Below are 26,125 nucleotides of genomic sequence, written 5' to 3'. Positions count from 1 at the left end.
GCAGCTAAGAATTACTATTAAAATGCATGTACAGTATTGGACTTGAGCTTTGCAAGGGTGGAGTTATCCTCCCCTCCCCTCCCCTTTATATACTAGACATTTAAACTTTACAGCCCTGAATACAATAATAAGTTGGATTTATCGCAAAGATAGTACCGGCAAAATTCATACTCAGAATATGAGACTAAAGTATTCCAACAAAAGTAAAAAAAAATAAAGAACAACTTGGTGAGTATGTTTCTTTATCTCAGTGCCTTAAGTTACTTTTACCACACAGTAAAAAAAGAAACTTTAAGCAGATCAAATAATACACTTTAAAACATTCATCTACTTCTTACTCACCCTGTTCTTTTTAAGGTGGAACCTGCAGTTACCTATAGTTCTGTGATGTGATACCCGATCTTTATGTAGTCATTAAAAATGACAGTGATACTACAATGGGTTTATCATCACAGGGAACTGCACAGAAATCAGTGTCAAAGTCGCAGCATGAAGGATTTAGTGGCATCTCGGATTGAGGTTGTTCATTTCCCTTAATCCTCCCTGTCAAGTTGGTTTGAAAGACGGCTGCTTGTTTTACCCACATTGATATTTTTACTATCAAAGCCAAAGATTTAACAGGAAAACATATTTTTACTTGGTAGAATTATTCAATCAAAGACTTTTTTATTATACATTGACCTCTCTCTGACTGGTAATTTGTCTGCTATTAACCACTGTAGAAACTGGCCGTTCAAAGAAGGCAGGCTTTATAAAAAGAAGCCACACATTGTATTTACACATTTAGGACTTTCAGCAAAAATCACAACTTAATTAAAGGTGTTATAAATAATAAATAATAAATCCCCTTGAATCTTATATATCGGTCCGTGAGGTAACAATCATGATGCAAGTAGTGAACAATATACGTCCCCATCCGCACTCGAAGCAAAGCCTGGCATTTGGAGGGGAAAGAGGCCCACTTTTCCTTAGTCACAAACCCTGGAAAAAAAGGGGGGCACATTCCCAGACTGTTTCCCAATTCCATCTGGTTATTATGTTGTCCAATTTGTATGGAATTCTGCAGTTAATGTGTACTGTTTATTGTATGAATTAACATCTAGTCAGTTTACGTAGAGACAAAGCTTAATTAATTTATAATCACTTGGCCTTTGAGAATTGTCCAAAGCAGGGGGTGTTAAGATGACAAATTAATGCAGGGTACTGAAGAGAGCTTGAAAACTGAGTGCGGATCCTTTTATCGGAAGCACGGGTTTAGTGCTAGATCTATGGTTGATCCCTGCTTTAACTCAGAAAACAATTTACAGCAAAGTGATGGCACATTTGCAATGTAAGTGGCCCTTTCTCCCTGCGTACATGAACACGTGTACGACTAAACAGCCTGTCCAACCTCTTCTCAGAGAAATGTGACAAAGAACACACCAGCTCCAGCCAGAGCGAGGAGGAGGAAGAGGAGGTGGGGGGGAGTCGAGGGCGGCAGGCGACTGTGATTGTGATCAAGCATCTCAAACACACACACAGCTGTGAGCACTTGTGTCCATTAACACCTTGTAGCCGAACATGAAAGCGGTGGATCGCGTTTTCTCCCCGGCCGAAGCGGCGACGGCCCTCCTGCAGCATCATCTCAGTTTACCGCCGTGCAACAGGATCGGCCAACAAAGTGCAAAAAGAAGATAGGATACGTTCAAGTGTGGAGAATGTAAAGAAAACTTCAGAACTTAACCTTTAAATGATTTAGCATGTGTCGCAGGGGAGGCCATTTAACAGCAGCAAGGCGTTTCCCGACAGAGAATTTGAATCAGAAATAGTTGTTTAGTGTGTCACGAAAGAAAAATGAAATATGAATGGAAATGGTGCTGAAGAATGATGTGATGTAGAATGAATGTGATATATATTCTTTTTTTTATGCACGCAATTGACTCGAGCTCAGGGCCACAGCTGCCCAAGAATCTCGGAATGTTTATGGGTTTGTTTTGAAGTGCTTGGGCACACACACTTGCTGACACCCCACCATCACCCACCACCATGGCTGTAACCCCCCCCACTCACCCAAATTAGGCTCAGCGGGGATAACCGAACACCGTTGAAGGCCATTTCTCAATTCATTAACACATCAAAGCTTCACGAGTGCGCTGCAAAAACACCTAATAATTCCTATCTGTGGGAGTTAAAAACCAAAAAAACCAAAACATTCCTTTCGACTTGTATGAGAGTTGGTCTGTGATTCTCAATTGAATGTGCTTCTTTCGTGGATCGGAGATGTGCAAAGCTTGTTACTGATGTTGTTGTGGAAATCAAACAACAAATACAAACTGCAGTCCGGGGCAGAAATAAGAGGAAATGGAGGGAGAGGAGCGCGAACCCCTCGGAAAATATTAGACTACCGAATTGTTTCATCACCTTGTCATGAAACTGAACAGCTCCAATTCTGTTGGAAATAAATTTCAGAGTCTTATTTTTACTCTGCACCTTCCTCTTCATCGCTTGCACACATATACTCAGTTTATAACAAATTATTTTCTTACTTTTTCACAGACGGGAAATACCAACGGTGAATTGCAAGACAATCTGTTTTGTGTCAACTTTCAAAACAGGTGATTCAACAAGCACATTTGCTCTGAACAAGCTCAGAAGCTGATCTGTTCACTGCGGTATGACAAATTGCTCCCGATAGACTGTGCTCAATAAATAAAATGTGTGTTTGCAGAGTGCAGTGGCTCTCTCTCTCCCTTCTGCATCCATATGTGAGGGATGAATGTAACCTCATTTTTCCCCTCAGCTCGAAACAAAGCCAAGCTGGTGAGCACAGCCAATTGATTTTGGATGCCTGCGCAAAACCGAAATCCCACGCCTAAAATTGGTCCTTGAACATTGGAGTGCTGATACCACCACCTTTCCCCTCTTGGACCAGACCGAGCTGAAAACTTGCTACAGATTCCCTCAAACGCCCCCCCCCCCCCCCCCCCCTTCAGTGCTTAGGCCAAACACTCTCTGCTATAAGGGCTCCCGCCATTATGTGTGTGTGTGTGAGTGTGTATGTGTGTGTGGGTTTGGGCTGAGTTCCACCTGGCTCCTCCGGACACCTGCTCTGGGCACCGAGGGGAACACCCGGTTAATTAGCTCCTCATTATAGCAAAAGCAGTGTACAGTGTGGACAAACACACACAATTATGCACACACACTCCAACGGGAGACGGCGTCAACTGGTAGTAACGCAAAACAAGGAGCGGCTGAAGGTAGACAAAAGGTGAATCTGAGGTGAGACTTGAACAGATGTACACTTTGCTGGCTTCATGGACTCTAATGAGCTGTGAACAACAGGCTGAGACAATGTTTCAGGAACTCTGAGCTCCGGACGAACAGGAAACGACAACACTGCAGCCCCGCTGTGTGCATTACAGGGACTGTGAACAGGAGCCTGAACTTATTTCTAGCAAAGCCACCTCGGCTCCACTCGCTCTTTCCTCTTCTTCTACACAAACATCTTTCGCTTCAAATTTTGACACTACATCTCAGGCCTACCCTCCCTCTGCTGGTTTCTGTGGTTAGCCTCACACCGTGGGCTTAAGTGCAAGCTCTTAGGAGCCCTTTTGAACTGAGAGTCCCCTTAATTCCTCTCCCACCTCGCCTATAAGCCTGCTTTTCTCTCCTCTTACCTTCATGAAACCCCATCTGACCGGTCGCCTCTCTGTCTTTTTACGTTTCTTTCCTCAGCCCCGCTTGTCCCTTATCCATGCTTTCCTCCATCTCCCCTTCCTCTTTCTGGATGGCATCAAGCGAGGAAGGATTTTAACAAGGTTAGGCTGGAGGGATGCCAGGTTGGGGGGCCTGGTGTCAGTGGAGAGTTGAGTTTTTAGCTCTGTTCTCTCTCACTGGTCTACTTCACTTCTCCACATCTAAACATGGTTATCTCTGTCCAGCATGTGCCTTCACTTTCTGACTATCTCGCTTGCTCTTGCTCCCCCCCCCCCCACAGGCAACATGTTGCAGCCAGGGAAACAGGGGATGTTGTGCAATCAAACTATCATGGAGAATCAGTTTGAAAAAAATAAATAAAATAGAATCCAAGGTAAATCGTCACAGTTTTAGTTTTACCATGACTCTTGGCATATAGAGCCATGAACCATGAGGTCCAGTCTGGGCAGCATTTGAGGTGCTTTAGCTAGTTTAGAAATAGAAAGTGACAGATGGAACATACTGTGTAAATTCACCACCTTGGCTCAAGACAAGAGTAGAAATGGTGAGGAACCATGGCTCTAACCACATTAATAGCTGAACATTTTAAACAGCTTGGCACAGTCAAGGTGAGATGGTAAATCCATGGATTAAAATGCAAAGTTAGGTTGGCTTTTCTTGCTGGTCCATAAGAATATTACCATAAATATATATAAAAAAAGGTTTGAATCTTGTGTGAAAGTCAGCTCCGTATTCGAACGGACTGACAGCAGCTGATCAGTCAGATGGCTTGTCTCAGCCAGGGGCAGGGCAAAAAAACTGTGTTAAATGGACCAGAGCCATTGTCATGCACTCACAGTTAACAAATAGACATATATTTTCTCTTAATAGTCTCTGAATCTTGCTGCCACCAGCAATACCGGCTGACAGCCAAGAACCACATATTTTCTCAGGCAGCAGAGCACAGAGGCTTGCGAAAGCATAAGAAAAGGCTAACTGTTAACATAACAGCAACAATGCAACGTGAGGAGAAAAGGGCTGATTTCAGCAGAAACGGCAGAAAATATACGAAATAAGAGTTAGCAGACAGGAAAATGTCCAGGCGAAGAGTTAATCTCTGACAAGAGTCAGTTACACAAGGACAGAGGGGAAGAGAGCGCCGGCGGTGACGGGCACCTCAGGAGGTGATTGCTACCATCTGTAAGAGAGAGTCGATGAGGGCCTGAGAGAGCAGGGTGGGCACAAACTACAGCTCCACCAGTTTGCTTTGGCACGGGGATGAAACGCTACATCGCACTACTAGATTATATGTGGCTCACACACATGCACGACGACATGCATATGTGCACGGACGCACACACACACACACACACACACGCACACTATGTCAAGCCAACTGACAATAATGCTGTTATTTGACCCATTGCTGTCCTTAACATTTGTCTCACCATGTCCCACAAAGTCTTTATGTATGGCTTCATTCAAGGAAAAATGTATCGGTCTCATGCAACTTGGACAAAGACCAAAGATGCTATAATGACAGGGAGAATGAAGAGTAAAGAGAAAAGCTTCAGCACAACCCAACCATAGAGACCAAAGCTTGCTGTCCTATTCCAGAGCCTTGAACTGCACACACATCACCAAAAGCAAAAACCTACACACCTTCTGCTCGTCAGCCTTGCAGTGACCTAGCTCCAGTTTCACATCAACAACCCCAGAGGTATGATTTCAGGATGATATTCTGTGGCTGGATAATTATTTCCAAGCACAGGAAGCTTTTCTTTCTTTAAATTCACTCTCTTTTCCTTGGCGACCTCCGCTGAATGCATACAGCAGAGTCGTATTGAAAGAAAGTGAAGTTTCAATTCCCCTTAAGGGGAAAGCAACACCAGGTGGAAGGGTGGAAGGGCCTTTAAGGTGGTGAAAGCAACAACATAGTTCATGCATGGAATCAAATAACTGCATAATTCCATGTATATTGAGCATTTCACAGATATTAGGTGGAGCAGTGGTGTTCAACTCTGATGGCCAGGGAAGAAGACTATACTGAAAATCAACCATAAACACAAAAGTAAAAAAAGCTGCTTGTGGAACATGACTTAATACTTTATACATTGATGACTGAAGTTACACCCAACCGAGCTATTAACAGAACACATATAAGCCTGCAGAACCAATAAATGCCTTCAGCATTTTAAGCAGCCTGTTGTTTCACAACAAAGTGGAAAGCAGTTTCTATCCCACCAGGCCTGGGCCGCAGAACCTCTGCATCTTCTGACAGGTGTTATAGTCTTTAGGCTACATGTTTTTTATATTCCTGGACACACCTTCTCCAGTGTTCCAGTGCATTCCAATGAAATTGTTGGTTTTCAACTAGTGACACTGTGTTGACCCTAAATGTAAGTGTGTGTGCTTCCATGTTTGTCTGAGTCTTCAGATGGATGAGTTTAATATCACTCTGATTTACAGATAATTCAACTGGCCATATTGGAAAATTTCAAGACGCTCCATTACTGAATTCTCCAATCCTCTCAGGAAATCCCTGGCACGGTTAGCTTTGTTCCACTCGAAAACTAAACAACACTGTGTTGCAATAACAAAAAACAGACAAGTCACACACCACTTATTTATTTATTTTTTTCAAATGAGAAACTTTAAAAATCTGGCGATGCTCATGTTACTTAAATCATGCAATCTCACAAAGTGTGCCATGGTTTCATGTGTGGTGTGCTCAAGAATGAGATCATCTTTCAATCACTGGGCCGAAAAAACTGTCTTTATGAATCTGCGTGATGACTGGAACACGGACCTGACCTCTGCCTGCCCTCCCGAGGAGATGTGAAAGGAGGAAAAAGGCTGTGAAAGGATGGAGGGCTATTTTGAAATTCTAATCAGCATCGAATCACCATCTGCCCCCCCTGTCAGTGAGGGAAATGAAGAGACAGAGAAAAGGAGAGTTTGTGCTTCCTGCATTGTGGAGATATTAAAGCTTCATCCGAGCAATGCTCCTAATCATGTGTTCCCGGCCAGTTTCCTTCTCTGAGACAAGCATTCACACACACTAAGTCACGAAGAAACCCATCTGTCAATGTCCCTGTATGTCCAGCTAATAGTTTCCCAAACACAGTGGCCGAGGTCACCTAAAGCCACAAGCTCCCCCTTAACAGGTTGTAACAGGCTTGAGACAAGACCTCCAACTTCACAACAAGAAGGTTCTGCTTCTCCAGCTTGTGCTGCAAAAATCACACTATAATTCAATGTTTCATTAGCGTAGCAGACATGATCTAATAGCTGAAATTATGCAACAGGCAATAACTTGTTCAGAAGTAATACCTCTTTGTGGGATTTCCTGCAGGTGATGACATGGTTTGGTGTATAACGGGAGTCTACAGTGAATCGTCATGAGGTTGATTGATTCCATTTAAAAGGAAATTCTGCAGTATTATATCACTCATTCTCCAATGGTTACATTTCCTACTCAAAATATCCAACACCACACCCAACCACTGCAGCACAGGGGCACCCACATCCACAGCTCACCTGCATTTCTGGCAAATCAGCCAAAGTGGCAATTCACATGACCTCTGTGTTTAATGCTATGAATGCTTTCTACTGTGCCTGGCACAACACGGGGAGCAGACCTGGCTTGGCTGGTCCATTAGGGATGGATGGTGTCTGGCCCTGGGCTCACTGCATCCCAGAGCAGAACTCTGGACTTCCTGCAGGCTGAGTACAAATGAGAGGGAGGAAGGGCTGGAGAATAGAACAGCTTGGTGCCGCGGCCAAACAAGGCCAAAATGGCTGTGGACCCAGCCAAGAGCAGGGAGCTACTACAGCACCATAAATTATCATCTACTCAGGATGTCACATTGTCATTGACTCCACAAGAGGCCTCTCCATCTTATACAGTGACTCTGACAGACTCTATTATGGTGTGATAGAGTGTCTCACATTTTTAAGTAAACATAGAGTATTTACATTACGACATTGGTCATGCCAGCAGAAAAACCAATACTCCATCACAACCAGTATCTGCATAGCTTATATTCATCTGTTTCCTCATTCTCTCCTGTGGCTCAAAATCCAGGCAGATAAATCACAGATTTTTCCATCGTGACCCCCGCAATACAAACAGACGCGGTCCTTTGCGAGGCTGCACTATGCACTATGACTACTACAACAGGGATTTGTAAACCGGTGTCTTGAAGCCGGATTCACAGAGATGGAGGCAGCAGATGGGCCGGTGTGTGCATGGCTTGTGTCTCGAGACAGTGCACGAGCCTGCCAAGATCGCAGACAGTGATCTCGGTTCAAGGCATGTCAAACACTTAACAAAATCTAAAAACAATCAAATGAGCTTATTAGGGAAAACGTTCCCATTTTTTTGGGATGAAGGAGAGAGAGAGAGAGAGAGAGAGAGAGAGAGAGAGAGAGAGAGAGAGAGAGAGAGAGAGAGAGAGAGAGAGAGAGAGAACAAGTGAAATCTTGGTGGTGAAACTGGCTATGAGGTACATCATTAGTCAAAGACTGACAAACTTGGTGGCAGAATAAGAAATACATCTACATCTGCTCACTCTGAAATGTGCATTGCTCACAAGCCATCTGAATGTCAACTTAACTCTGTCACCGCTGCGCAGAGGATCATGACCTCTCGGGCGCTCCCTCCAACCCAAACACCAGAGGAACTCACGAAAGCTCTCCTGACACCTATGGGACTCCTGGGCTGCAGGAGTGTTGCCACTCTTGCACACTTTTCCAGTCTAAATACAGCTACAGTGGCATGCCTCGGGGCTCAGCCCTCATTTGTGCACCATGTCAGAAAGAAAAGCAAACTGTGAAATCAACAAGGGGTGGGTTAATTTTGAAAATGGGCTTTAATACGCGCCGGAGAGGCTTCTTAAGAGCTCTCCTGCTACTTTAAGAATATTTTGGAAGCTGTTGTGCCGGAATAAGCTGTAAAGAGGCTTTTGGAACATGAAGTTAGGGAGAGCAGGGACTGAATTTTTGGCATGTCTGGATGTGTGATCAGGTATAGCGTGCAACCAGCAAAGGGCTTTAACTGCCCTGTATCAACACTGGGATTAAGTCATCACAGTTGGCCAGTGCAGCCGGGCTATTTAGTCCAGAATTGTTGGATAGGAGTGACAGATCAATCCCGCAGAGAAGAGATCTACGGGAAGCGGGCGTAACACTTGAGAAACAGCTACAGGACATTTGAAAGAGGGTGTGTGTGAAAGTATGAGGGAGAAAACACAGAGGGATTGACAGGATATTATTGTTACAGAATGTGTTTGGTGTATGTGTTTGTATCTGTGAGCTGAGTAAGTGAGGGTGTCAAGGATACCAGAGAAGCCAAAGTAAGGTAGAGTTGGCATGGGAAGTGCATAATGAGGAAAGAATGAATTTGCTGGACAGTTATATGCTAAAATGGCTTTGCCCCGCCAGCGTTGTCATTCTTTGTCCTTTTTAAACTGATCTGGCACTGTTCATTGCTAAATTTGGTCTCAGGTCAGCTCAAGGGCAATTACAACATGTAAGAAAAATATACAAACATTTTTCACTGTTCTCCTGTTTTTTTTCTTCCTTTCTTTTTGTAATTTTATTTCATTATAGGAAAAGTTTAAATTAGGGACAATGGTGTTTTGATAGGGTTTTTATTTTCTTATGCTAAGAAATAATATTTATGGCAAGCAAAATGGACCTGAATTAAGTTCCACCTATGTCTATTTATACTAACAAAGTAACCTCTGTAACAGATTACCACGAGTAAGCATTCACAAATTAGAAAATGAATATTGCTGAAGACACACAATCAACCTGGCATGAAGGTAAAAGCCGTATATGCACATCAAAATCCTCCCATCATAGGAAAAGTTAATCTAATATAAAGCTAATCCATTTACATTAACAGCAATTGCCACAAAAATTGCTTTAAATATTCTTGGCAAGCTTTCAGAGTTTGTCTAAATGACTTTTAGTAAGCAAGTCTTGAGCAAAAGACCAACACTGCCAAATAACATTCTTGGATGCCTTCGCTGCTGCAGTGTGCCAATGAATAGAGCTGTTGTCATCCACTGTTTAGACTTGTTTCTGTGAAAGAGGGTTTTTTTTTCACTGGCAGGTCCAGAGAACATGACTTTGTCAAAAGTGGTCTGTTTTCCTGTAGAGTAACTGTAAAGGCAAGAGGTTGACGAGAAATGACGAGAACGGATGGACTTCTTGAGAACCATTGCTGAAGTCGGCAGTTTAACCGCGGTGAGCTTCCACAACTGTTCACCTGAATAAACACAAATTCATCCGGTATGTTCTGGCTACAACATTATTGAAACTTGTGATAATCAAGCAGAGGTTTTCCTAATTAAGTGCCTCATTTTCTACCTCCTCTCTCTGTTCTTTTCCCATGCACTTGTGTATAAACTCAGTTTGTTGGCCTCGCTTTATTTTGCTGCCCTCATATCCTGAAAATGAGCGGTGACAAAGTTGTGACATCAACAGCTCTAACTAATGAAAGAACAACCAGTACTTTCAAACATTTCCTAATTTTCAACTAAAACACACAGCTTTCAGTATTAGATAAGTGTCATAACGTATCACATGTTTATGCGTTATTGTCAACAAATAGAGCTGAAAACCACTGCCAGGAAAAGCCATAATAATTACTTTTTCCATTATTTTTCCGTGATTATTTGGCAATCACTTAAAAACAATAAAGCACATTCTCCCTGTGCATGTATTTGCCCCGGGTACTCAGGTTTTCTCCAACATGCTTCAACTGGTGACTTTAAACCTAGAAATGTGACTGTGTGTGGCATAAACTCTGAAATCTTACTTTCTAAAGATATCCTTGAGTAATCTGCTATGAAAGGACAATTCAAGTCAGCCACAACTGCCCTTCCATCAGGTACAATGTCCTGCGAAATTCAAGTTGTCAAAAAGGACACAGCAAATGACAAAGTGTTTAAAGAAGAAGCAAGAATAAAATATGGAGATGAAGACTTACGCAGGCACTCATTAGCCTCCCGAGCGTTGGCCCTCTGCCACGGTCTGTCGTAGTGAAAGGGCTTGCATCGGTCACATTCGGGCCCTTCTGTGTTGTGTTTGCAGTCACACACCAGCTTGCCCTCCTTGTCTTTCAGACAGCGTGAGGCATGGCCATTGCATTTACACCTCCCGCCCACCTGGAAGTCTCCCACTGCATAGAAATAAGTTGGCAGTGTGGAGGTTACTGCCATTGGGTCATCGTCCCTTCCTCCACTGTTTCCTCCAGCAGGGAGGCCGAGCTCCCGGGGCAGCTGAGGCCGGCTGAACACCACGCGGATGTCGGTGACGGTGACCCAGTCCTGGAGAACTGGGCTGTTGTCAAAGTCTTTACCAGAAGGCCGTCCGTCCAGAGTGCTAAACGCAATGAGTCCTCCAGAGAGCGGGTAGAGGTCAGTGTGACCATCTGTGCAAAGAGCCTCCTGCTCGTTCTGCTTGGTTATGGTTGCTTTGTTGGGGCGATTGTACATTCGCCGGCACTGTGACGAGTAGAACTGGTAGGGCATCCAGGTTTTGCCGTAGTCCATGCTTTTATATATGGCCAGAGACTCGGGCCGCGGGGAACAGAACTGCAGGCTCACGTAGGTGATTTCAAACTTTTTCCCCAGCGAGAGGGTGAGAGTCACGTTATGTGGTGAGGTGTTGAGATTCTCTGACTGCCAGCAGGTGAGGTTGTGGGCCGAGTTGAGGTCAGTGAGGTAAGAAGCAGGGTGGGCACGGCGCGGGTCGGCGGCGTCGCAGATTTGGCACGTGCGCACAGAGGGACGCTCGTCGCCTCGCTCCACCACACTGCAGGAGCGAGATGGAGGCCGGCCGCAGACGCTGGACACCATCACCTCCTTACCGAAGGCAGCATTGATAAATTCAGGGATGCAACGGCGCGCTGCGCCTGTGTCGTCATAGCAAGGGTCTGGAGGGGTCTGCTGTCCTGCGAAGGGATTCGTGGCACTGTGGGTGGAGACTGAGAAGGCCAGGAGGCACAGACCCAGCAGGCACCTCCAAGGTTCCCTCATCCTGCTCAAAGGGCCAGTGTTTTGATCTGTATCCACACTTATGTAAAGAAGAAGCCTTGTAAGTGTCTTTCCTAAAAGCCTCCGTGGATAAATTCAGTGTAAATCTGTAGTTGTGTGGCGGCCTGTGTTTGACTTTTCCCTATAAGTGTATACTTGTGAGTCAGTGGAGGGAAAGTGTCTGAGCTCAGTGACCCTTCACTTCAGGCTGACCAGAGCCTTTTCTGTAAGAGAGAGAAACAAACAGAAAGGTCAGTGTCATTGAAATATTTTGACCATAATTGGACATATAATCGAATATGACAAGTGATCTACTGCACAAAAACAAGGTTGTGTATCTTCAAAACAAAATTATATTTGACCTTAAAAAGGAAATGTAATGGGATCTTTTGTACTGTACACTTACAAGTGAGTGTTTTCATTGCCTAAAAGCCTGTCAAAAGATCAGACAGTGAGATGAGGGGGCGCCAAGAGAAAGGATGTGACCATTTAAAGAAAGACATTAGTGGCTGCAAGTAACTGCATCCTGAATTTCAATGCTTGCCCCTCTTTCAGTAATTCTATTCAGGTCAAAACTGGCCAAGCCTTCTGGTCATGCTTGAACAGCACGGCAGAAGTCACCCCATAATCCCCGGTGGTGCTGTGAAGCAGTGGACCGCGTGTGACCCTGGTCAAACCTCTGCTGGAAGAACTGGTCCTATAAAAGGAAACTACTCTATATACAAGGACATGGCTGGAGTTTACTGATTATTAAGGAATTTTACAGCAAATCCAACCACTGCCACAGTATTGTCACACTGTTGACCTCGAAAAATACCACATTATTCCCTTTCGCTGAACCAGAAAATTTGTCAAAAGTGATAGCTATTTGAAGATTATACTCCCCATTCGAAGGACTGCAGCTGTAAGAGTTCATTCAAGCCTTTCTTATTCCCGGGGTCAAGACAGGTACCTGGATGGCATCATTCATACGCTCACAGCTTGGCGAGAGGCCTCTTACTCCCAAGGAGAAAAAGAGTGAGGGGCACAGGAAGAGAAAAGCCTTGGGAGCAAAGAGAGAGAAAGGAAAGAGATATATGTGGCCCGAGGCTTTCCCTTCCCTAATCCCTCTTTTTACTTGCCTGGGTGTCAAATCTGGAAGAGCCCCATTTCAAAATAGACAGCTGAGCAGTTGAGAGGGAACCCCAAGCCCCTTTTTTGCAAGGTATTTATTAAATTACAATGAATCACACCCACCGCCTCCTTCCCTCACACTCCCTCTTATACTACAGCATCCCTCTTCATCTTTGTAGAACAAAAGGCTGCCTCTGTATCCACTTCAGTGAAGAGGGGAAGGCAGACAGATGGATTTAAAGTGAGTTGAAAAGACAAAAGTTTTGTTCCATTATTGTGTGAGGGGTCCAAAGCTAGCAACTCTCTCTCTCTCTCTCAAAAAAAAGAGCCAAGTACCCGGCTAAATAGGACCACTCTTCTGTGTTCAAGTGCTTAAACCAAGGCATTTGGCTTATTCTTAAGCGTAGATTGGGTGTTAAAGGAAAAATGGTGTGACAGGCTTAAGAAGCAGAATGGTGGTGCTGAAGAATATATGAAGTGCTTTGTATGGCAGCTCTGAAACTTTTGAAAACTATTTTTGCCTGTTATTTAGTACGTCATCAAGTCCGAGGCATAGTAAATGAAAAAAAAAATTAAATAACTTTTAGAGTATTAAAAACAGACTGGAGGTATGAATGAGTGAAGAGGCCTTGCCAGCAATGATGAGGACACTGATCAATGACGAGAGGGTTAAAATGGACACACAGGCAGTTCATCAGCCAGAGCATTTCATCAAAAGATGGGCTGACACCCACCAGGCGGGGCACGGCCGATAGAATTAGCAACTCATTAGCATTCTGGCCCAGCTTCCATCACTGCCAAGTTCATCCAAGAAAAGAGACGGCGGGGAGACAGGAAGATGGAGGTAGAAATGAAAGGTCGGGAAGAAGAAACAGATGTACAGATTTGATGAACATGTTGGGCGAGTAAGACAAACTTTGAAGGTCACAAGAGACTTAGAAAACAGGACATAAACAGGAGAAAAAGACGGGTTTTAGCGGGCAAGAGGGAAAAGACAGATGTACGAGGAAGACAGAGAAACCGTGAGGGGTCTGACAGTGATAAAGCAGGAGTGACTCGAGGGAGGGCGATCAACGGCAGAGACGAATGTGAGCAGTCAGAAAAAGAGGGAAAGTGACAGAGATGGAGGGAGGCGGGAGCAAATGGAAGGGAATAAAAGAGTGACAGAGAGAGAGAGAGAGAGAGAGAGAGAGAGAGAGAGAGAGAGAGAGAGAGAGAGAGGGAGATTGAGAGAGAGATGGTGGGAGAAATGGAGAGGAGACAGCTTAAGGTGGATCGGTTTGCGTCTGGACTTTGGATGACTAAATATGGTGCGGACCATGTGCTGTCTGGGAGACTCTTCCAGGGTCTGGTGCTGTCAGGCGCATCTGGCAGATGAGCGTGTAGGTTAAACAGAGAGAGAGAGAGAGAGAGAGAGAGAAAGAGAGAGAGAGAAAGAGAGAGAGAGAAAGAGAGTGACACGGCTGTTTAATTCCACCCAGTTCGCCCTCTGAAACAGATCTTTGCCCCACAGTCAGCGTTAACTGTTGGTAGACTGTCCAACAACACTAAACTGTGGCCAACAAATCTGGTCTTCATTACAAACTCAAGACCTGCTCCATATCGCTATCAAATGTGAGCCAGTTTTGCAAAATCTTCACATATCTGTCAGCTCTGCACGTTTGATGTTGGACCAGGGGGTTAGCTAGTTGACCCTTCAAGCCATGAAAATCTGTTCTTGCGGAGAAAGAGGACAGAAATCTCCTCTCATCACCGACTGTGTGTTTAGCAAGCCGCAAAGTTCCCATCAGTGGGGGAAGAAATTGCCTTTCATTAAATGTGGTTGAGGTAGCAGCCAGCTGCAGGCCAGTGTCTCTGTCTCTGTGAAGAAGACAATGAAAGCCACACAAAATGGTCGGGTTATTTGGAAAATGTTTTAGGAAAGTAACCCAGGTAAAGTTAAAGCTTTTCTGACAGCAAATTCAATTACATTGTTGATGTAAACAAAGTTTTTTTTTATTGTTCCAGAAAACAATTAAAGGAATTTATCTGAAGTTCTGGGAAATACACTTTCTTGGCAAGAGTGAGAATGAGAGGATCAATACCACTCAAATGTTTGTAAAGTAAATATGTTCGTGCAGTTTTGCACAAAAACTAAAAACAGAGAAAACTACAAGTTTGCTTTTTCCTGAAGGTCACAGAAGGGATGTTCCAACTTTGTTTGATTAAAAACAAACTTTGGATGCCAAGTAATGGAGTTACATCAACTTCCTGTCTAAAATGTTCCCGACAAGCTTCCTTTTGCAAATCCAGGTACCACTCGCAAGTCACTTTTTGCTACAAGAAGTTCAACAATATATAAGAACTACATTGTCAATTTGACACTTAAATGGTGTTTGTGTATAACAAGCAAAGCAAATTTAGTTGTACTAATGTGCTACACTCTGCAGAAGCTGTCAGTATTGGATGGAACAATAAACAGAAAGTGTTATGAAGAGCAGTATTCATGGAGGGGCCACAGATAAATCATAAGACAAAACTGCAAGAGAATTAATCTGTCCCGTTTTAAAGGGTTTTTTAATGCCTCAGTCTGTATATTCCCACAACAGCTTTTACGTTTTAATATCATATACTATATCTAATCGCACAGTATCTACAAATTGAATGCCGTGTTGGTTGAGGGGAACCAATGATCGATGAAAAAGATGTGTTTGGCAGCATAGAAGTACTGAAGCGTTTGGGACACAGGTCAATTTCTGTGTTTGTTAATGGCCGAGTGCCAGTGAGGTAAGACGAGGCTGACAGTAGGGTGGCAGACACGAGTGGATTCAGTTTAAAGAGAAGTGTCTGTGTGGAGGATGGACCCGGCATAGGCAGGAAAAATAGTCCTGGAAAGTGAGGAAGAGGAGGATGACAGGGTGGTCCGTTGGTTCCAGTGGAGACATTCCAGGGAACGTTTTTTCAGCTTCTCCCTGTCACCGGGAGATCATCCCATGTTGAGATGTCTCTCTTTCAAGCGTGGGCGCCTCTGTCAGAGTTCACAGATTAGGAAAACAGAAGTTGCTGAGAGACTTTATTTGGCTTGGGTGTAGAGGAGGGCGCCAGGGGAGGTGAGGAGAGGAGAGGGACAGCTGAGCCACTTTGTATCCCAAGTGGGAGCCTTTCACGCTGTTGGAGAGTTGGCGTGGTGGCCACACTCAATGTGGGAGTGAATGGAGGTCTTCTGGGTTGCCTGTCTCAGATGACAGCAAGCTGGGGTCCAATACTGGTATCCTGCTAGCCCTCTAGCCTCCGGTACAGTAATCCCTTGTGGGGTTATTACTGGCTCTTCAAAGCCAGAGAGGGTGTTTCAAATAGGCCAACAACAGGGGAGCCTCCATTCTTATTATCATTACAGAGAATCACACTGGATGAATATAAAAGCATTGAATGAGAAGGCAATAAGGTCAGGATTGTTTCGGAACAGATTATTTCAGCTCCTAATCATCACTTTAAAGGATCATATAATGCATATTCAACTATCAATCCTTCACAACTTGACAGCTCTTTATTTCCCGTTTTTCTTTTCCACAGTTCCAAAAAAATGTTTTTGAGGCTAACTGGTTATTCCAACTTGCCCATCGGTGCAAATGTGACTGTGTGTAAGCTGGGATTGAGCTCAGCTCCCTATGATTTGGATGAAGCAGTATAAAAGACGAGATGCACAAAGAAAGGAAACAACAACAGAGACTGTAGCAAACATATACTAAAATCTGTGATGATGATGATGAATTAAAATGTCTAGTTCAGCATTTATAACATCCTTCTTAGTTGTGCAACTTTTTATGCTCGCCAACTTTCATATTTGATAAATAAACTGAATGAATATGACTGACAGGCTTCAGGTAACAGAGGTCGCCAATTAGTGGTCTGAAATCCACTTGATATCCTCGTGATGAGTGTGTGTGTGTGTGTGTGTGTGTGTGTGTGTGTGTGTGTGTGTGTGTGTGTGTGTGTGTGTGTGTGTGTGTGTGTGTGTGTGTGTGTGTGTGTGTGTGTGGGCGATGGACGTGAGACTTTAGAGGGATAGTTCCTCCCTGGCATTCATTAGCGGCTGAAGAGGAGGGGAGGAGGAACAGGGGGGTGCGGGTGGGGGGTGGGGGGGCGCGAGGGCAGGAGGGGGTCAGCTCTCACAGCTGAGGGCGTCATTAGCGGGGGGATCACTGACAAATTTTTAAAGCCCGCTTATGCTCAGAGTCTCACCGTGTGTGAGTGTCTCTGGAAGGTTTAACGTGAAAAATACACAAGTTTTCCTCTTTTTTTTTTCTTCTTCTTCTTCACCCCAGCTGATGCTGGACTGGTCGTTATAGGCTACTGGAGGAAAAATTGAGATAATACAGTGTGCGTTTGACAAGTTCCTGTGTGGATTAAGACAAAGCAGGGGATCCAGATAGTAATCATAAAACATATGACTGAAATATTTTCTACCTTTCCGTCTAAGAGAGCGACACACTAGGGGGAGAAAGGCTGAACGCCCAGCAGAGGAATGCAGCAGCTTCTGTTGCCCAGCCCACACTGCTGGCCCGAGTCTGACAGCAGCTCTTTAAATCAACAGAACCTGATCCAGAACCGAACGGGAGGAGAAAAGACAGACAGCGTAAGGTGGAATATGAGGTCAAGCCAGTTCTCACAGACTCCATCAGGAGGTTGTGCTCTCCGTATTACGTACAAAAGCGGCAGGGAAAAGGCTGATAGGACAAGTTGAGGTATATTTTTCTGTTGATGAACTCTTCGGTGAGGTTGGCGTGTTTGGTGAGAAACTTTTGAGCTGGAGCGAGTTGAAGAACATGAGCAGGCAGAAGGTTTCAGGCACGGGTGAGTCAACTTGGACCCAAAGTTCAACGGGGTTAACCCGTGAGAATCCAAATAGACATACAAGGTCTGGTTTGTGTTTTCTACTGCAATACCAAAACTTTACTCTGTAGTTTTACATTTTTACTGACTTGCTTACATTTTATCTGTGTGCTAATGTGAATTACAACACGTTTTAATCATTTTTATCATAATATCCACAAAACAAAAACAGTTGATATGAGGAAAAAGATGAGGTATAAAAAGTAACTTGACATTGACACAAGAGTTCATCTTACTATTTTTTCCCCCATGTTTTCCAGCACTGGTGGACAATTCATTTTACTGAAGTAAAATTAAACACATATGAACTCAAACTCATTCACACTAAACAGAACTTTATCTAAATAAAAAGCACTCTGCTACATGGTTTTGATAAGCCACAGTTCCTGCTGCGGTTGTATTGCACTCATCATGTGCAATCAGTTTCATTTGATTGATAATTTCGGATTAACTATTCACGGGCCAAAAAAGAACAAACAGAGTGTTGCATGTGGCCCACAGGCTGTACAATACCTGGGTTTAATTTCTACACTTGTCCACTTCACACATAAAGGGACAAGTTTCACCTTGTACCAGTTCATGATACAATTAAATGGCCACATGTCTTTAAAACAGTGGGAGCACATTAATGTAATACCTGGGTTATAATAGTTCCCCCGTGTCTTAATTAAAGTTAAAGTTGTAATTTTTGCCTCAAAGGGAAAAGATTGAAGATTATTTTGTGTGAAGCCACAGGAATATGGAGGATACTGGAAAAAACAAAACAAAAGAAGTTAACAAAAATTCCTTAAACAACTTTGAATATTCCACAGGCTTCAGCCCCAAACACCCACCTTCTCTACCGCTTTATACAATTTAGTTTTCCAGGGTGCTGGACCTGATCATAGCATACACTGGACAGGTTGTCATTACACTATAGGACAAACACTGAGAAACAGACAATCGCACACACTCACACTTCAGAGTGATTTATTGTGACCAGTTAACCTGGAATGCAGGTTTTTGGACTGTGGGAGGAAAACGTACCCAGAAACTCTCACTTAGCGAGAACATGCAAACTCCATACCAAGATTCAGTACATAAACCACCAAGCAGCTTCAACCCCAAACATCTATGTGTTCATTCAAACCTGAAGCTGTGACTTTGAGTTTAGAGGGGGTGAAAATGAGATGTCCATTGTCTGGCATTTTTGGGGATTTAGAAGTAAAGTGACCAGAGTCTAAAAATGATTATATTATATATTAAATATAATTATTATGATTGTCCGTCTTTCTGTTTCAGGCCTGTCGTCAACTAGTGAACTGTCCAGGGTGTAACTCTGCCTTTGAGAAAAAGAGACCGCAAAAGGTTCAACTTCCTCAAATTTGTTCGGACCACGTGGGAGGACCGAAGACCCCCTTATTGAACAATTCCCAGAGACGTAAGCACGACTTAGACCACAGCTCGCGGAGGGGCAGGCTAGGTGTTGGTGGGCATGAGAGGAAGTGCCTCGTTTAGAGGGATGGAAGGCTTTAAGGAGAAGAGAGGTGAACACTCCTTCAAAGCCTTTTGAAGGTTGGCTGCGGTAGGCAGGAGTCGTGGTTTTCCCAAAAAGCCCCCCTATAACAGGAAAACAGTCTATTTTTTTTTTCCATTGCACAAGAACAACCTCTTCCCAACAGCCGAAAGCACAGAGCCACTTTGAACTCACAGGAGGAAACCCCCCCCCCACAAATAATTTTATTAAGTGCTTAGAATACGCGCAAGGTTGCGTTGACTATACTTAAACACGCACGTTGTTGACGGACAAACACATGCTGTGTGGTAGCTGCATTTACAGAGTCCTTGATGAAGACATCACACATGAAGTCGTCATGGAGGATGCCTGACCGCTCTCCCTCTCCCTCTGTTGTTACTCTCCCTTCTTTCTAAATCCCAGCTTGGGTCAGTGTTCCTGCACACCAGGTCAGAGTGTCAAGGCCCTAAATAACTGTCTCTTGGTGTGACTTGTGTTAACATGCTACTACGTGAGCAGAGAGCTTGCCCAGCTTTATAGAAGACACATGCTATTTTAACAGCATGTTGCTTCGCTCGGTGTCCTTGCATAGCTTTTGGGATTTCGGTGAGTCTTGCAGGTCTGAGAGAACAAATAGGAGTTTATTGTTAAACTGACCATAGAGAGAGAAAAATCCTCTATCGGGGTATCACACCTACTTTATAGACGTGTATTCAAACTCAATGATAGGTCTCGAGAAAGTACTGCAGTGGGGATAGACAAACACATGTGGACCTCACACTCACACGCACACACACACACACACACACACACACACACACACACACACACACACACACACACACACACACACACACACACACACACACACACACACACACACACACACACACACACACACACACACACACACATCACTCTGCATCTGGATGAAATGTGTGCCTAACAAACACAGGCCAAGCAGGGTGCAGGAAGTGGCAGGATAAAGCATGCAAATCTTTGCCTCTGGACCTTCTTCCCACCGTGAGAGACGTCTTGGGTGTCACGCTGACGAATGACGAGTATTTAAACAGAAAAGGTAAGCACACACACACACCCAATTTGTCACTCAAATAGAAAACACACGGCCACTTAAGTCAGTGGAGAGACAGCATTTGAACGTCATTCTCACCTCTGAAGTGGTGCCAGTGAACATGTGAGTGAGTCGGTAGGATTTTGGGCACTTTATCGCACCACATTCATCTTAAGGTTTAAAAATAAGTGCAGGGTCAAGGAGGAAAACAAGTCGGATATAAAAAGACATCAAATGCAATGTGGTGTCGAGTCAGACATTTCTCATTGAAGACCATTCAAATTCTGGTTTTTGCTGAGTGGTTCAGTACTGGAGTCTGTTACTGGAGCTCTTTAACAGATGTGAAAGGTGAGCATTCTGATCTCCAGGTTCAGTGATCGCTTCACCAGCAGCGTCAGGGTTGAAAGGGCCTAATTTTTTAATCGGCTTGTGTCATTTATTCAAAATGACAAACGCTTGACTCGAGGAAAGGATGATGTTACACCAAGCAGAAACATAAAGAGTGGGGACTGACAGAAAGAGAGATCTAGCATTACTTTGCCCTGTCAAGTTGCTGAAGCCACAGAAGAAAAATACATTGTGAGTGTTGACTTTACTCGCTCAGGTGGATGGAGCCAAGAGTCCCGAGGAATCCTGCTTTTCAAGGCAGGAGAAAACGATCTGCTTATGTTACTGCAGATTTATCCATCTCCATCCACCCGCCTTTCTGTGGGCTTCATAAATACCACACACACACACACACACACACACACACACACACACACACACACACACACACACACACACACACACACACACACACACACACACACACACACACACACACACACACGACGAAAAGTGACTAAAATCTGCACTATGTTGCCTTGGATTAGCTTCCACATCATGTGCCTTCGGCTGCTCCTGGCTCTGCCTTCCTCGCTCTGTTACTGATGGAAGCAGGGCGTGATGCAATTAAATAATGATGATTAATTTGCAAAAACAGGAAGGCAATGGCCACGCTCCAGATGAACAGCATTTCCCCAGAACACCCTCAACTCCCTTGGTGTAAACTTGACATTCTTTCTGACCTCTGAGGGGATTCGGAGGCCTTCTCCGCGGACTGATTCCAGTTATTTGCGATGAGAGTGAGAAGTAGGTCAAGTGGCTGACACTGTTTCAGTGTGCAATGGGGGCATACTTTAAGTCTATTGAAGCAGTCGAGATAAGCAATCAGTGTGGGACTCTCGCTTTCGCTTCCAGGCTTGTAGCAGCTTGAGAGGAGAGGGTAGATGAGCTCAGGGAGGGTGGAGCTCATCATTACTGTGTTAGCCATTGTCTCCTGTCACACCTTGCACACAATGAGCTCCACAATCAAATCAAGTCTAGTATCACTGCACCAAGGCTTCACAAGCCACAAAGTTCTGATTGAAAACTTGTTGGAGATCAGGGGGGATTTTTTTTTTTCAGAGCACATTCTAACAACTGTTTATTTTTGTCCGTTTTTTTTTTTTTTTTTTTTACAAATTTACTTCACGTGCACGTGGTGGCAACAGGACTGACAAAGACATCAAAAGAAAAACTCCTCATCCATCGTGTTTTGTTACATCCACCTCTGTTCTGAACCTCTGACCGGGTCTAAGCCAGAGAGGATAACACCTGTCTATAGCGTCCGCAGATCCAAGTCAGCGCACTCCGGCGATTCAACAACCAACTCCTGCCTTTCATAAAGTACCGACTGTCATTGGGTTCATTTAAAAAGAACGATAGGTAACGGACAGTCAGTCACAGCAAGCGCCGTGAGTCACTGACTTCTTATCCAAGACAATAAACCCGTGCGTAAAATTGAAATGGCTCTCCACAAAAACAGGAAAAAGCTGTAAGGCACAGTAACCCGAAAATTACAAACTTACCACGTGTCAGCACGTCACTGTCGTTGTCTTTTTTTTAAAAAGATGTCCCCAGAGAGAGATCCACATCAATTCCTCTGTCAGGGACTGTCCGCTCCAAACGCGAAAGTGCCTCGTCTTTCTTACAAATGCCAACTCAAAATACTATACTAAACAGGGACGGGATAGTTCTAACTAAGAGGATAAGGAGAAGAGGTGGACCACTGGACCCGTCCGCACTCGAAGCTCAAACCAACTGAAAACTGTCCAGTACATCCATATGTAAAGCGAGCCCGAGGTAGGCTACTCCCCATTAAAATCAAACCCAGATTTTCCCAAACGCTGTGCGCAAGGCAGCGAGAGCGCGCTCGAGAGAGAGAGAGGGAGGGAGAGAGAGAGAGAGAGAGAGAGAGAGAGAGAGAGAGAGAGAGAGAGAGAGAGAGAGAGAGAGATTTTAATGTCACAATTGCTCACCGTGTTATCTTAAGTTTTCTTTTACCTGCAATTTACTGATGCGTAAAAATTTGTTTTGTGATTAAAAATGTGCGCAAAAAAAACAAAAAAAACAAAAACCAACCCGAGTATTCTTAGGTTCTTTCAAGACAAGACTTGTTCCTCTCTGAAATAAGGCAACTGCTCTGTCACTTCTTACAACAAATACCTCCGCCACTTTACGGACTGATCGTTACTATATATGCTGCCTATTCCAAATGCGCCATTATTCGCTGTGTTCACAGGCAGCAGCCATATGGAGGTCATAATGAGCCCACAACGTTGAACCTGTTGAAACAGAGCAGACGTGGGGCTCTGAGGCCCACAGAAACCAGAGGCAGATGCAGAGTGTTATAAGTTATTAATTCCAATAACAGTCCAAAACTCGTGAGATTTATTACTTTACACTTCATTGAGCCAAAGCGCAATAGATTATTACGTTTTAATCTACTTTTAAATTAATAATGTGATGATGTCAAGTGACATCAAACTAAATGTATGAAAATAGTTTCTAGCCCACTGGCAGTGCGTCGGTGAAAGTGGATGTGCTTTGTCACGACGAGTGTGCCATTTTTGGAGACCGTATATGCGTAAAAGCGCACTGGATAAATCACAAAGCAACAATGACTCTGTAATTACAACACCCCTTCAGTAGTGACGAACTATAGTATATAGCCACATACAGTTTATTCATTGGTGTGTTTTAGTCAGTTTACCCTTCAGGACTTTCGAATTGTCTCAGCCAATCACATCAGACCATCAGAATTTATTTTGAAAAGGCGTGGAGAATAGCACATGTTACACGCGTAAAACCAGCCTTGCAGAACCGCGAGCACTGCCACAACCAACTTCAGAATTCCCGTTGACGTCGAGGCGACAGCTCGCGTGTTGCTCTGCGTTATTGCAGGTGCAGCCTGCCTACCGGCGGTTCATTATCCGTGCATCGCGGCCGATCAAATCCCGAGCGCCTCCTGGCTCCACCGAAAGCTGATCAACATTCCTCCTGTGTGTGTGTGTGTGTGTGTGTGTGTGTGGTTGGGTTGCTGTACCATCCTCTGGGGCGAACAGCACGACCCCAGTCCGAAACCGAGCTACGCATTAACGCCTTTTACTCCAATTACTAATCTCAAACAAAGGCCGTTCAAACACGTATTAAGACCCGTGGATAAAAAAAAAAAAAGCAGAACGAAAATCCTTTGCGTGTGTGCGCACGAGCGTCACGCCTCCACACGCACACCTGCAGCCAATAGCTCACCTAATAACGATGCAACGAACACAACTGGAGCAAAAAGAGAAAATGACACTTAATTATTGAACTTAAACTCAGATGGTGCCAGCTTTTTAAAACCAAAAGAACCCCCCCTCAAAAAAACTAGGCTGTTGTTCGGTAAATTAGACCGAACAGTGAGTGCGCACAAAACAGTTTCATAATTTCTACCAAAGTATCGTCATTTGTGCTTCTCACGATTGTTTTAAATATTTAATCTTTTGATTATCTTGTTTTGTTTTGTCAGTTATTTCTTCCTAGTTGTTTTCGGCCCGTCTTCCAAATGATGCATTGTCAGACTTACCAAGTCTTGGAACTAAATTACTTTTTAAATTATCTTTATTGTTTTTTTTTACATTTTTAGTAAGTTTCTTTGTCTCATCCCCCCCAAGAAATTTTTTTAAAAATTCCCAGCTGAGGTGGAATGGTAAATATAATTTTCCATATAACTTCCCGATGTTGTCATTTAAAATACTTAAAATATTGGGAATAGCTGGTAGAAATTGAAAAGAACATATACGTCGACTTTCATGCCAGTAATAAAGCTGCACAAGCTCCTGTAACACTCTAGTCCGTTAACAACAAACACAAATATTATACCTCCATCTATAAACAAAAATCAGTGACAGTCACCTCTTCCATGCTCCAATTTCTCCCCGGAAAGGCCACATTTGACGCATTTTGGCGAAATAAAGGAGCTCCACTAATCTACGTAAATTATCTCAGCATTTCAAAGTGGGAGAGACTGGACTGCATTCGAGACTAAATGAAAGAAAACAAGACCAGCAACGGGCAACACACTCACTTGCTGTCAGATGGGTTTCAAGCGGGGAGCTCTCCTCGGTGCTTTGGAGTTGTTGCACTTGGATCCGTCTGCTGATTGTGTCTGGAAAACAAGGCTCAGCGGTCTGTCTGCTCAAAGCCCGGGGCTCTCAGCGCTGGGTTCCCTGCGGCGGACACCCTGGAGAAAATGTCAGCCTCCGGCTTTTTCCTCGCTTCATTTTTTGGCACCCCTGCTGTCGGGACGCACGGAAAGATGCTTACCTTGTCTGAAGGGGACCCCCCCCCCTCCCTCCCTCATGTTTTACAGCGGAGGCAGGCTGCCCTCTTGTGGCCAAGTTACTGCAGCACGGCGCCTGGACGGTTCGGATGGTTGATTTATAGGGCATCCCATCATACATCACTTTAAAATCAAATCCAGCATACAGTTTGCACTTAGATCTCCTCTCCGTCTCTATTCCCAGGACACAAACTTTAGGAAGTCCATATACTCTACTCATCCTGCCCTGTACACGCATCAAAAATAATTCAAATTACAGGAATGTTTCCTGGGACTTTTTCATGGCCAGTTGTGGAGTGTGTAGATGTTTTATTGTATAGTATCATCATCATCATCTTTGTTTTATGTGGTCTTCTAGTGTGGGTTGTGGTCTTTCTTTCTCTCCTGTTTCATGTGTGCTTGTCTATCATCCTTTGTTTTTAATGCTGCCATTTTGGCCAGGTCTTGCCTGTAAAAGAGATTATTTGATCTCAAGACATTGCCGGGAAAATAAGATAAAAATATCAGAAATTGTCTTCAGCTCCATGACTTTGAACAGAATAATAGAAGATGGAACTATTATGAGCACGTTATGCGATATGAGATATCCTTAAAATTGCAGCTCAAACAAAGTGAGCATTACTTTTATATTACGGAGGAAGAACACAATCTCTACAATTAAAGCTGCAATTTATTTCTTGAGAGCTGGCCAGCATCTTCAATGGCCTGGGGGGAAAAAAAAGATACGATTTTTGTTTAGAAAAAAGTCTTAGGTGTAGTTTAGAAACTCTGACTTTGAAAAGTAGCTACATTACTTTGTCCCAGTCCCATCAAGCTTATTTTTCAATGCACATCAGCAACAGTTGTTAACTAGAACTAAAATCAGAATTTGTCAACCTTTTTAACAGGTTGAAAGATTTTGATATATTCCCATTATTTGTGTTATGCTTTTAATCATAGTTTGTAAGGAGTATGCACCAATCCCACCACAAAGCATTGCTTTCAGTGACATATTGCACTTAACATCCCAAATAGAGAAGATTAAGTGAAAAAAATGACACATACTTACACAAACTGTAACAAATTATTTGGTGCTAATGGTCATACATCCCAGCTGAAAATGTGTTTCAGCAGACCACTAACACGTTTTTCCTTTTTCAGCACAGCTTCTTGACACTTAATAT

General features: G+C 43.8%; 1 protein-coding gene across 1 annotated transcript in view; it reads right to left on the bottom strand.

Annotated features, from left to right (window-relative positions):
* Nucleotides 1–22,374, bottom strand: part of ntn2 (netrin 2) — a 40,429-nt gene extending 18,055 nt beyond the window's left edge. The window contains 2 exon segments of the mRNA XM_080517143.1: nt 10,676–11,947; nt 22,168–22,374. Of these exon segments, the coding sequence (XP_080373269.1) occupies nt 10,676–11,726 (1,051 nt within the window). The 5' untranslated portion in view covers nt 11,727–11,947; nt 22,168–22,374.
* Nucleotides 22,375–26,125: the final 3,751 nt, after the last annotated feature.

This window comes from Blennius ocellaris, assembly GCF_963422515.1.
Source record: "Blennius ocellaris genome assembly, chromosome: 21".
NCBI lineage: Eukaryota > Metazoa > Chordata > Actinopteri > Blenniiformes > Blenniidae > Blennius > Blennius ocellaris.
The sequence above is the reverse complement of the archived record's forward strand: the minus strand, read 5'-3'. Positions and strand labels throughout refer to the sequence as shown.